Genomic DNA, 12,881 nt, shown 5'->3' with positions numbered 1-12,881 from the left:
TGTGATTACCCCAATGAAGATCACTCCTTATGTTAATACCTAGGTATTTACGATGATCCCCAAATGGAACTTTCACCCCATCAACGCAGTAATTAAAACTGAGATTCCTATAATACTCTTTACTTGTAGTTTCAATCTTTTGTATTCCACATATAACCTTTCTATCTTATTCTTATCCTTCTGATACGGTTTTTGCTTTCCCTTATCCATTTCTTTCTTCACCTAGTTCCTTTCCCTTATTTCTGTTTTTATTTTGTTTGTCCACAACCGTGTCTTCTTTCCCTTAAGCTTTGCTTTTGTTTTCCCCCATACCTCCATTGCTGCTTCCACAAATGTCTGTCTTAAATTGTTCCACTCATCTTCTCCACATCGTATTTCCGTGTTAGGCAACCTCACAATCTTGGAATGCCATTCTTTTATCCTCCTCCTCCAATTCCCAAATCCTGATCTTTGGTTTCTTCTTCAACACAATTTTAGGGAATTTTACTTGTTTTAATTCCACATTCAATAATCTATGATCACTTCCACACTTTCACTAGGGATTATCTTCGTATTCATGATGTATCTTCCCCATTCTCGGTCTGTTGTTATAAAATCGATGAGTGTTCTAATACTGACCATCCCACTATATCGGCTGATCTTATGGCTATTCCTCTTCATAAACCATGCATTCATTATTATCAGGTTATTTCTGGCACAAAAGTCCAACAGTTTCTCTCCATCTTCATTTCTATCACCATATCCATGTGGGCCCAGAACATTCTCATATATCCCATTCCATCAGTTCCCACATGAGCATTCAGATCTCCCATTATCATGATCCCATCTCCAACAATATGTGTTTCCAGTTCCTTGAGGAAGTCTTCTTTTTCTTCCATGCTGTGCTATTTGCTTTACGTCGCACCGACACTCTTATGGCGACGATGGGGTAGGGAAGGCCTAGGAATTGGAAGGAAGCGGCCGTGGCCTTAATTAAGGTACAGCCCCGGCATTTGCCTGGTGTGAAAATGGGAAACCACGGAAAACCATCTTCAGGGCTGCCGACAGTGGGGCTCGAACCCACTATCTTCCGATTACTGGATACTGGCCGCACTTAAGCGACTGCAGCTATCGAGCTCGGTTTTCTTCCATGCTAGCCTACATCCTATCTGTGGAGCATACACCTATATTATCTTCAGTAGTTCCTTGTTTACATGTGCATTATTATAATTCTTTTTTACATACTCAACTTCAGCTATTGGTTTGACATTCTGATTCACTACAAATCCCACTCCATTTCTTTTCTCTTTACTGTTACCCATCCAGTGCAAGGTGTACCCCTTTCTTAGTTTCTTCATTTTTTTCCCCTTTCCATTTTACTTCACTTAATCCCAGGATGTCGAGTTTTCATCTCTCCATTAGGTCAATCAATTCATTTTCCTTCTCATTCATTGCTAAAATATTTATTGTTCCAAATCGGGTTTTATTCTCTGATTTAACACTTGCACGAACATCAGGGTTACCATCATCCTGTGCAACTGTAGTCAGAGTCTTGTTAATTCCATTTCCATTTTTAAACTTCTATCCAAGGCTTGTATTGTAGTTGAAAGCAAGTACAAATTTACTCATCTGCTGACCTGCTAAGCTTAACAAATCTGAGGATTTTCTTTCGACGTTTACTCCCTTAGCCTTTGAAGATCCCTCTTCTCCACAAGGCAGTGGTTTCCTCTTCTAATTTTCCCCAGAGGGGATGAGTTGCCTCATCCACCATCGCCATTCTGAAGGTCTCCTCTGCCAAAGATGCTGTTAAGGTCTTCACCTGTAACCCTGGGCATGGGTTCCATGTTATACCCCGTGAGACTGGGTCCCTGCCTCTCCTTCACACCGGCCTACTGATGTGGAGGATACCCACCCCCGCAACGTGGATGCGCCAGACAAGAATTACTCAAGTGAAGGATAGGGAAGATGACCCTATCTCCCTTGAGCCGGGTTAATGGTTGTGTATGGTGCCACAACCAATGGCTAAATATGTAAGTACTGGTACGAAAAAATTATTTCACAGTAAAATGACTACCACCATCAAGTTTCGGATGTCTTAGCTGTTCATGTTACTTTCATTACAATTGGTCTGGTCCAACTCACACAACTCCCTTGTTAGTTCATATTCTTTTATGGATATGGATAGTGTTTTGTATTATTTCTAAGTTTTGAAGGTGTGAAAGTTAAGACAGTTTATGCAGCAGAATCTAGAAAATATGCATCAGTATATAGGTATCAGCCACTGATCTCTATACATGGATCGCTGATGGCAGCTCTCCGCTGCAGGAGAAAGTACGCCAAGTTGAGCGCGCGGTTCGCCATGTTGGCTCTCCTTATGGGGAAGCAATGATAATATAGTCAATTTTAAATCGCAATTAATGGCGCATTGGAATAATTAAAAATATAGAGACATGTTCACTCAAAGCATAAGGACATTGGGATCACTGACATGTCATTCCGAGGTCAGAAAATCTCCGGAACAGCAATAAAAATGAGTGTATAATAACGGCCGAAAAAAATTACTACTGCCTGAAAATCACGTGAAACTAGGGGTGTAACAATGAAAGGGTGGGGAAATGTGATCAAAACACCCTCGCCACTTGCAAGCCTATGACACTGAATAGAGTAAATTAAGGTTATGGTTTTATGACTTCGTTCCAGCTCATAAATTGTTACCCTAAATAACTATTATAGACCTCTTGAATTAAATTCAGCTAGCAAAGCAACATTGATGGTCATCATAAAAATGTAACACCCCTTAAAAGAGCCTCAAATACCACAAACATTATAATGGGATAGCCTAAAACACCCACCACACTTTCCCTTCTCCCACTACTCCAGTGTCTGAAACCCATAATTATTACCGATGTAATTAGGCCTAGAACTCCTCCATATTTCATTCTCTAAGATTGTTATCCTCCATATTTCATTCTCTAAGATTGTTATAAGATCATGTCAATTATTTCAGCTAAACCGTCAGATTAATGACGACAAATAAATAAAAATATGAGTAAATCCTTACTTGCAGTAAATGTTCAGGAAAATTGAAAACAGTTGGCTGTGCAACACTTCTAAGGCGTACAGTTTGTCCAGTTCTATCAAAAACAGTCTTCCTCAGAATGATCCGACCAGAGAACAGCTGTTTTAGAAGGCTCCCAATTCTCCCGCCTGATACTCCTAATCCATGATCTTAGAAGTTCGGGTCTTGAGAAAGGAAACCTACAAAAATTAATTGCCATTTTGCTCCCAGAATATGCGATATGAGATACAATAAACCTAAAAATCAAAACACTACCCTAGGAAGATTATTATGTACAGTATAAAAGTCACCATCCGTGGTGTAGTGGTTAGTGTGATTAGTTGCTACTCCCGGAGGCCCGGGTTCGATTCCCGGCTCTGCCACGAAATTTGAAAAGTGGTACAAGGGCTGGAATGGGGTCCACTCGGCCTCAGGTCAACTGAATAGAGATGGGTTCGATTCCCACCTCAGCCATCCTGGAAGGGGTTTTCCGTGGTTTCGCACTTTTCCAGGCAAATATCAGGATGGTACCTAACTTAAGGCCACGGCAGCTTCCTTACCTCTTCCTTGTCTATCCCTTCCAATGTTCCCATTCCCCCGCAAGGCCCCTATTCAGCATAGCAGGTGAGGCCACCTGGCCGAGATACTGGTCATCCTCCCCGGTTGTATCCCCCGTCCCAGAATGTGAGGCCCCAGGACACTGCCCTTGAGGCGGTAGAGGTGGGATCCCTCGCGGAGTTCAAGGAAAAACCGACCCCGGAGGGTAAATAGATAAAGAAGAAGAAGATAAAACACACCGGTGGAATGATTTCTCCTTCTGCTGATCGGTTCTGTTTGTACATCCATAACCTGAATACTGCGGCATGTTAATAACCCGTACTCTTCATTCAGATTTCACATAAACACATACAAATTGAAATTGAATCTTGTAATTTACAGGCATACTACAAGACAACGAACCTAAATTCGTAAAGTACGCCACTATTTCCTTTGCAATAACATAGCACAAAACACCCGTGGAACTACAATCAAGAGGCCTGGCGTCCCTGAACTAAGCATAAACAAAGCAAGCGCACTCCTCGTGGTCTACTGCACCGTGCGCTCGCTGCCATCTTATTACGCCAGTCATTTTCTATTCGGCTTACTGCTACCCAAGCTACCAGCCATCCATGTATAGAGATCAGTGGTATCAGCAGTATATCACATGCAGAATCACCCCTACCTATGCACAGACATTAATTAAACTCTTCATATTCGTGAAGAATGCAGTACGAAAAGTGTATTAACCCTCCGCCGGGCGCGCTGGCACACAGTGTGCCAATGCGACTTTTTCAGGGGGTGTACGGAGGGGATGAGCCCCATTTTCTTGTTAGCTTGCCTATTCCTCCAATGAAATGTCTGCTGTCATGTGTTGAAGGCGTGTTTGTTGCGGCTCCATTTGGCATCACACTAGAAACACATTTCCTTTCCAATACACCACCGGTGCACTGAGTGCACCGTGCGCCTGATCATGTAAGTAAAACTATCCTAGTACCTTTGTTACCTTTTTTGTTTTTATCTTTATTTCTATCACAGGTAAATTTTGTGGCAATACTCTTTGATTCATATCTAATATATCTATTTAGCACAGCCTATTTGTCATACATTAAGCACTAAATCTTGTTAATCAAACATCAGAAATTCTTGTCGTTTCTATGGACTTATTATAAATCTGTTCTGCTTTTCATATGTAGATGAAAACACGTTTGAGCTATCTCTTTGTAACCTTCAACTCAGTGGTGAATTAAGAAAATCATGCTTATAGCAGTAATTTTTTCAGATTGGTGCTGATTGATGACGAGGCTATCCGCGAAATTATAAACAACTTGCAAGATGATCAGCTAGTTGATTCAAGCAAAGAAGACAGTGACTGAATATTCTGATGCAGAGAATGAAGTAGTTCAGTTTAGTGAGCACCAAACTGACTCAGAACAGAGTTGTGACGATAACGATGATGATGATGGTGAGGCTGTATCGAGTTTATATTCTGTAGGAAAAGACAAGGAAACGAAATGGAGGGAAACTGATTTCTCTACTGCATGCAAGACTAAAAGCAAAAACATTTTGAAGAAGAAACTGCCCATGCCAGTTCAAAGGTACAGAGATATAAAAAAGGAAATTGAAGTGTTTTTACTCTTCATAGATTCTGATATGATAGATGAAATTGTTAGGTGCTCTAACTTATTCGTAACTGGTCATCGAGATGAAATTCAGTATTCACGAGAAAGAGACGCAAAGGACACAACAAGATGTGAAATGATGGCTGTCTTTGGTGTCTTGTACTTACTAAGCATGAAGAAACTTAGGCACACTAATGTCGAGGAACTTTAGACTGCAGTTGGGACTGGAATTGAAATTCTCCATGCTTGCTTGAGTGCAAAGAAATTTCTCTTTATTCTTCGCTGTATTCGGTTTGATGACAAGGAGACCGCAGCTGAGAGATTGAAAACCGACAAGCTTGACCTATCAAGTATGTGCTTGACATGTTTTCTAATAACTGTAAAACAAGCTCCTGATTGAGTGAGTACATAACTGTAGATGAGAAACTGGAACCGTTTAGAGGACGATGTGGATTCATACAGTACATTCCGAATAAACCGGCAAAATACGTTTTGAAAATCTTTGCACTCTGTGATGCTAAAACCTTTTACACCAGCAACATAGAAGTATGCTGTGGCAAGCAGCCAGATGGCCCTTTCTCTGGAATTGTCCACAGATTAGTGTACCCAATCAAAGGTACTAAACGAAACTTGACTATGGACAACTGGTATAGAAGTGTGCCTTTAGCAAAGCAGTTACTTAAAAAGGGCATAACATGTATTGGAACTCTCAGAAAAAAACACGAATGAATTACGAGCTGAATTCCTGCCCCAAAAATGTAGAGAGGTAGGATCATCAGTATTCGGCTACCAAAACGATTCAACTCTAATATCTCAAGTTACTAAAAAGAACACAGTTGTAATATTACTCTCTACCATGCATGACACAGGCACAAGTAAGTCGTATATCATTCTGAACTACAATGCCACTAAAGGGGGAGTGGATACCGTGGATCAGATGTGTGCATCATACACAGTGGCAAGGATCACAAAAAGATGGCCTTTGGTGATCTTTTATGCTTTGATGAATGTGGTTGGTATAAATCCTCAAATTGTTTTTCAGTTCAATGAGAGCAACCCTAAAGACAGGAGGAGGATTTTCCTCAGGAATCTAGCTCTTCAACTGATGAAAGAGCAACTGAGTGTCCGTGCAATGATGCCAAGCATACCTCTAGATATAAAAACACTTCTCATCAGGTACCGTACATAATTTGTGGAGGAACCTGTGCAATATACCCACAAAAACGAGGCTGATGTCAAGCTGGTGGATGAGCATAGAATGTCAACATGACCATAGTGTGTGATCAGTGCAGGAAGTTTGTTTGCAAGAAGCCTGCTAAGATTAACTATCTCTGTGAAAGATGTGTTGTCATGAGTAATAATATATAAAGACTAAAATGTTGTCTCTGTAACTGATATTATTAACTCTGTAAATAATACGATGGCCAAGTTACCATAACATTGTATCAGCAAATAAATAACAAATAGAGATTTTTAATTAAAATATATGAATAAACTATTTAAGAACGTCTCTAAATAAAAATATTCGGGTATAAGTAAACAAGAAAGCAATTTTTAAATGAAAACCTCATGGCGCATGAAGTGTGCCATGCGCCCTCTCATGTTACAAGAGTAACCCGGCGGAGGGTTAAAAAGCGTTTGAGTGATGTTCAATGACCACACAAACTATGCATTTGAATGTGGATCCTAGCACTAAATATTATAATAAATAGGCCTACAATGTAACTTCTTACACAATATCTTGAAGAAAAACTTACAAGAAAAGAAACCTTAAATCAGTCATTCCCAAGCTGGGGTGCAAGTATGCCAAGGGTACGAGCCACTATGTTTATGTAAGCCTAGAAAGAATTGAAATAATAACTGTAGAGATTATTGAATATTGATTAGTATGAAAAGTATAGTTTAGAGAATAGGCTCCCAAGTGAAACAGAGTTGAAGAAGAAGGAAAGACTGTCAACCACTATTCTAAATGAAAAAAAATATCCGTGGATGTTCCATTTCGCTTGTACTTGTTTATTCTGCTCTTTTCTCTCTCTCGTGTAAAAGATTTTCCATTTGCAATTGTAAAACCTGTTTTTGCCCTGAAATTAGCTCTTCTGTTATATTTGAGAACACAGTATTGCTTTTCAATCTTTTTCCCTTGTAGATCTAGCACTTTCATCCGTTTCAACAAAACCACTCTTTTCAGCTCTCCGATTGTTAAGTCACTCATCAGATCTGTTTTGAATCCATCTAGTTTCCTTTTTTTTTAGGTCTAGATGGTTGTCGCAAGAGACAATTCTTCTCATGGTTGATCTGTATTGAAGCTGGTTGTCCACGTGCGACATCAGTTGAATTATTCGACGATGAAAGATCCTCAGGAGGAACGTGTTCCAGAGGAAGATCGGGAGGCATTACTTGTTGATGCGCCATATCCCGCAGCATCCACTCCTGAAATATAACAAGACAGATATAATTTTGAAATAAATGTAATTTAACTATTAATAAATGTGCATTTATGACTTATAATTCTAAAGTTGTTCATTCTTACCTGGTATTTTTGCAATAGTAGGGTTTGTATCCAACTGCAACATCTTTAGGAGCTCTTTTTCCCAATTCTTGAGCAAAATAGGCTTACTACCTGTTCTTTTCAGATCCGTTTTTGTTTTCAATGTATTTTTTCATGTTCTTTACTTTTTTTTTTTAATTTAAGGCTCTGTCAATTCAATATTTAAGAGATCACGGCAACAGTCACGTATGCAACCCATTAAAGTGGATTTCCTTCTGCACATTTCGAGAAGTTGTGATTTTGCGATGATCACTTAGCCATACTCTTGTACAATCTCGATAAAACAAACCTGAAACTCCGCCCTTTCTTCCTCCATTGCCATTGTATTGAAGTAAACTAAGTCAGAAGAAATTTAAAGGTCGTAGACAGAGCATAGGACACTTACAATTCTTCTCTTATTATGTTATGTTTATTTATACAGCTACGGTGCAGCTGACAGATACCAGAGCCAGTGTGCAAGACTCATCTCAAGTGGAAGAAGACGAGTCTCATTAGCGGGAAACAAACTTTATTCATATACGTGACGAGATCTGTTACACAAGTGACTTCCGTCTCAATCCTCCTTTGAGACTTGTCTCACGAGCTAGATCTCATTTTTATTCATTTCACCCAATGGGTCCACTCTCTCTGACGATCAAAATGAGAATGCCAGGTACCGTCTCTGGTATTGGGTGCTACTATGGTTTTTTCACATGCAGCTACCTAGAAGAAACCGTAGATACCTGGATATGAGGAAACTGGATGACTAGTCTACTCCAAATGCCTGTTCTCCACAAACGGTCTACACAGTTTCAAACCGCAGCCACATGTTAGGGTAGAAAAAAATATTTGGTTATAGTCATAAAGAAAGGAAGTTATCCTCAACCATTATTACCACTACAGAATGAGATATAGAAGATGATTTTAGGTCCATACATCGATAGAAACATCAACTGTAGATTATAAGTCGCTGCAAAAGAACTGAAAGAATTAGACTCCAAATTTTGTACATTCTATAAAATGAGCAAGAAGACACCTAGAACTAGAGAGGATGATTACTGCTGTCATAAATTACAGGGACGCCAACATGAGGGGATGTGTAAACCCTGAAGCAAGACCACTCATCACGACAATACTGATGATGAAGATAAGAATTAAGTAAAAAAATTTTTTTTTCACCTGATTGATACTTTTATTATTTAACCTTAGGTTAAATTTTATGTCATTAAAAATTGCAGTACATGTTTCCATTGCTTGGCAATCATCATCAGCTGCTTATCTTAAAGCTTAGGCGATAAAGCATAAAACATTTCATAATTAAAATTTGTTGGTACAGGACACTTAATGGTGAGGGAGGGTGGGGGTGGGGGTATTAAAATTAGATATACAGATTAAAAAGCTATTTCTAAACTAAAACTTCCTAAAATTTCTTCTATGGCATTACACTAGTTCTTCATTAGGTTCAACTGTGTTTCACTCAATGCTCAGTTCACTTGTCTTGATTATATGTTGTCCTTCATTTTTCTACATCATTCTTATTGTCCGCTAGAAGAATTTATGCTGACTATGGTCAAATTTGTTCAGTTTTCATTTAGATGGATAGTTTGAAGTACGACCCCTATTCAATTGTTCGTTGTGTAAATTTATTCTAAATCTTTAAAAGATTGGCACATTTGGTGTGACCCCTGTCCAATTTGTTCTGGTTACGAAGTTTACTTGTTTGTTTCTGTCTATGCCGTCTTCGACCTAGTGTAATGACATAAAATTTAGCCTAAGGTTAAATAATAAAAGTATCGATCAGGTGGAAAATGTTTTACTTAATTCTTATCTTGATTGCAATATTGATACGGAATGAAGTGGATAGTATGTAATACTGATGATGATGATGATGCTGTTTTACATGCTGTTATCATGCGATATAGAGCACCGAATGGAAGTTTTCTTATAATCTATCAGCTTCAAGGTTCGTATTGATGGTCTGAGCACACAAAGTATTGATTAGGTGGAAAACTCTCAACGTTCATACTTGTGTGGACTTTTTCTTGTCCTTCAAAAATCTGAATACCTCTGCCAAGGTTATTCTGCCGAGTAATACGGAACATCAAAACTGACATGCAGGCAGCTTAAGTTACGTCAAATCAGAATGCTTGCACATGGTATGTGAGGCAGTGGTGGCGATATTGCTTTAAGAGAAAGTACAACTGGGCAACCTTCCTCTATTAACACTAATCAGAGAGAAAATAAAAGAGAGCCAACGCTTTGAAGAAGAAGCTATCAGCAAAACAAAGTGAAGAGCCACAAAGGGTACGAAAATGAAAGACTCACTAGGCCTCGCAAACTGAACACCGTGTGGGTTGAAAAGAACAAGAGTAGACCAAGAAAGGCAGATACGAAAGATGAATGTGAGAAGCCTGGCACAAGTGAGTGAAAGCAATACCAGACTCAGTTAGGGTAACTTTAGTCCCCAACCCATGTTCCCACATTGAGAGCCCCAGATCCCCCTTCTAGTTTCCTCTTATGACAGACAGGGGATACTGTGGATGTATTCTACCGCCCCCACATACAGGAAGAAAGTACCGGAGCCCATGTTATTATTATTATTATTATTATTATTATTATTATTATTATTATTATTATTATTATTATTATTATTATTATTATTATCGGTACAACTAGGAAGCTCTCTCTTTATTTCTTGACATTATTCCCACATAACTGTTGCGTCTGGACACATGCAATGTTGGTGTCATTTGTTGTAGTTCAAGATATCTTTGGGGGGATGACATTGAACATCTCATATCTACATGCCGGGCTGAGTAGCTCAGATGGTAAAGGCGCTGGACTTCTGACCTCAACTTGGCAGGTTCGATCCTGGCTCAGTCTGGTGGTTTTTGAAGGTGCTGAAATACGTCAGCCTCATGTCGGTAGATTTACTGGCACATAAAATAACTCCTGCGGGACTAAATTCCGGCACTTCGGCGTCTCCGAAAACCGTAAAAGTAATTAATGGGACGTAAAGCAGATAACATTATTATTACCATATCTACATCTGTTCGATGCAACATTGTTTCTTTGGCATTCCACACAATCATAATCTGTTACAACTGAGTCCTAGAGTAAGAGGAAGTTGCCGACAGCTCAAGTTCATGAATACTGTGATGTGTAGTCTAGTGCCATTTGTGATGCAGATGATAAAGACCTGGTCATTCATTGCTGGAGGCAGACAGCAATTGAAGCACAATGTCAACAGTAAACTGTATTAACATCTCTATCAAATGGTAGTTTTTAAACTATGCATGGACTCAAGCATATCAAATACTTTGCTTGGCCTATGTGCTGTGAGCAGATTGATAATCATTCACATGAACCTAACCATACCACGATAATGACAGTGATAGTGATGATTATTTTAAGGAGAAGTATAACACTGGTCAGAAGACAAAAAGAAAGACTTCTGACCCTTCAAAGAACAAAAGGTTTCAAGAAAAGTTAGGGAAGGGTCACAAGCACTAATCCCCATGTAGGTGGGGAGCAGTAGAATAACACCCACGGTATCCCCTGCCGTCGTAAAAGGCCACAGGGGCTCTTAACTTGGGAGCGTGGCTTGGCGACGAAAAAAGCGACTAAAGGAAAAGGAAATTAAGTGGTAGATTTCTGACAGTGTTGATATTCATTAATACGCGACACTAAAGAAAAAAATCTCTATATGCTTGTAGGTAAGTTAAAACTTCTAGGTAATTACTTCATTTTCTTTGAAGTTCTTAAAATAAAATTACAGTGATGAAATGAAAAAGAGACGTAGGCCTATGCCCGAGTTTTAATCAAGGCAGGTACCGTATTGAGTCTCGGAGCGATGTTCACTATTATCTCATGTAATCTATTACAAAACGGTCAATTGTGAACGTATTCCGACACAAAAGTGAACATATTCGCAAAATCATATTTCTTATCAGGACTTAACATCAAATTGGGAAACTACTAGAAAGCTTTACGGTATGCTATAACATAAACGTAAAACTCGCCGAATGAGCTCTACTAACCTACCTGAGGTACCATTCTTTTTGGAGGTAACGCCCCTAGCAGAACTAAATCATCAATCCGATCATACCAACGTCGTACGGATAGCTTTTCCAGTACAATATTGTATAACAGAGTTGGAAAAAAAGTAAAACGGGCAATAATATTGAATAAGCAACTAGAATTTCCCGGTGACATTTATGATCCATGTCAAAACATAACAAGATTCACATATACTGACATAAAAATATAAATACTCTTTGGTCAATGTACGATGCTTTAAATTAGGGCTCATTCACAATGCAAACTTAACCGTAAACTTTACGACGTAACGTAACCGTAAAATTAACGTACATTTGAAGTAGACGTTCTTGTTTTTATTCTTGAAGTGGATTTGAGCTCGTTATTTTACCCAGACACAATACTTGATTGTAATTGTACTAGTTCTACACTCGCACACAATGGGCGTGTGTCTGTCAAAAGTTGTCACCAGAGTGCAGCATAACCACAACTAGTGATCAAGACAGACCTTGCTATAAGGTGGGCCGGCACAAGGTTGCACTTGACAGTTGTAAGTCATGTTGGCACCACTACAAAAATGAAATGAAGAACGTCACTCGTCAGTCAGAATCACCAATCCACTACTTTTTATGTCAGACACAGTTACGCATTTTATTCACGTTAATTCGTATTTAATTCCGTATAGTGCTCATAATCTTTTATTTGCTTACACAAATACGAGCATTTAAAAGATATTATAAGGTTTAAGCGAGCTACAAAATAAATACGAACTATTTTCAGTTGATTGTTGTTGGCAATATAGGTAGTATAGTGGTGCCATCTATAAGTAGCTTGACTACTGTATTGAAGTGTTGCCGTTTTGTCTGTCGCCGCTAGCACGTGGTCAGGTGTGATTCGCGCGTTTATGAAAGTTTTGTTTTCATTTTGGGATAATTGTGAAATTTTATTTTAACGAATGCAGTGCGATGTCTTGGGAATCATAGTCGTGAAGCGCGAAGTGATAATCCTTTGAGCCACAGAGTGTCCCTTAATAGTCAGGCATTAGAATTAGTGCGGAGAACTCGTGAGTTTTACGAGAGGGAGACAAAATTCGTACGCTTGTATAGTCGTCTCTCCGTTC

At 39.1% G+C, this 12,881-nt stretch overlaps 1 protein-coding gene across 2 annotated transcripts in view; it reads right to left on the bottom strand.

The window, feature by feature from the left end:
• LOC136882181 (phosphatidylglycerophosphatase and protein-tyrosine phosphatase 1) overlaps nt 1–11,943 on the bottom strand; it is a 69,289-nt gene extending 57,346 nt beyond the window's left edge. For both annotated transcript variants that reach the window (XM_067154737.2, XM_067154747.2), the window contains exon 1: nt 11,768–11,943. In XM_067154737.2, the coding sequence (XP_067010838.1) occupies nt 11,768–11,938 (171 nt within the window). In that variant the 5' untranslated portion in view covers nt 11,939–11,943. The remainder of the gene's footprint in view (nt 1–11,767) is intronic.
• Nucleotides 11,944–12,881: the final 938 nt, after the last annotated feature.

This window comes from Anabrus simplex, chromosome 1 (genome assembly GCF_040414725.1).
Source record: "Anabrus simplex isolate iqAnaSimp1 chromosome 1, ASM4041472v1, whole genome shotgun sequence".
Classification (NCBI taxonomy): Eukaryota; Metazoa; Arthropoda; class Insecta; order Orthoptera; family Tettigoniidae; genus Anabrus; species Anabrus simplex.
This window is presented reverse-complemented; position numbering and strand designations above follow the sequence as displayed.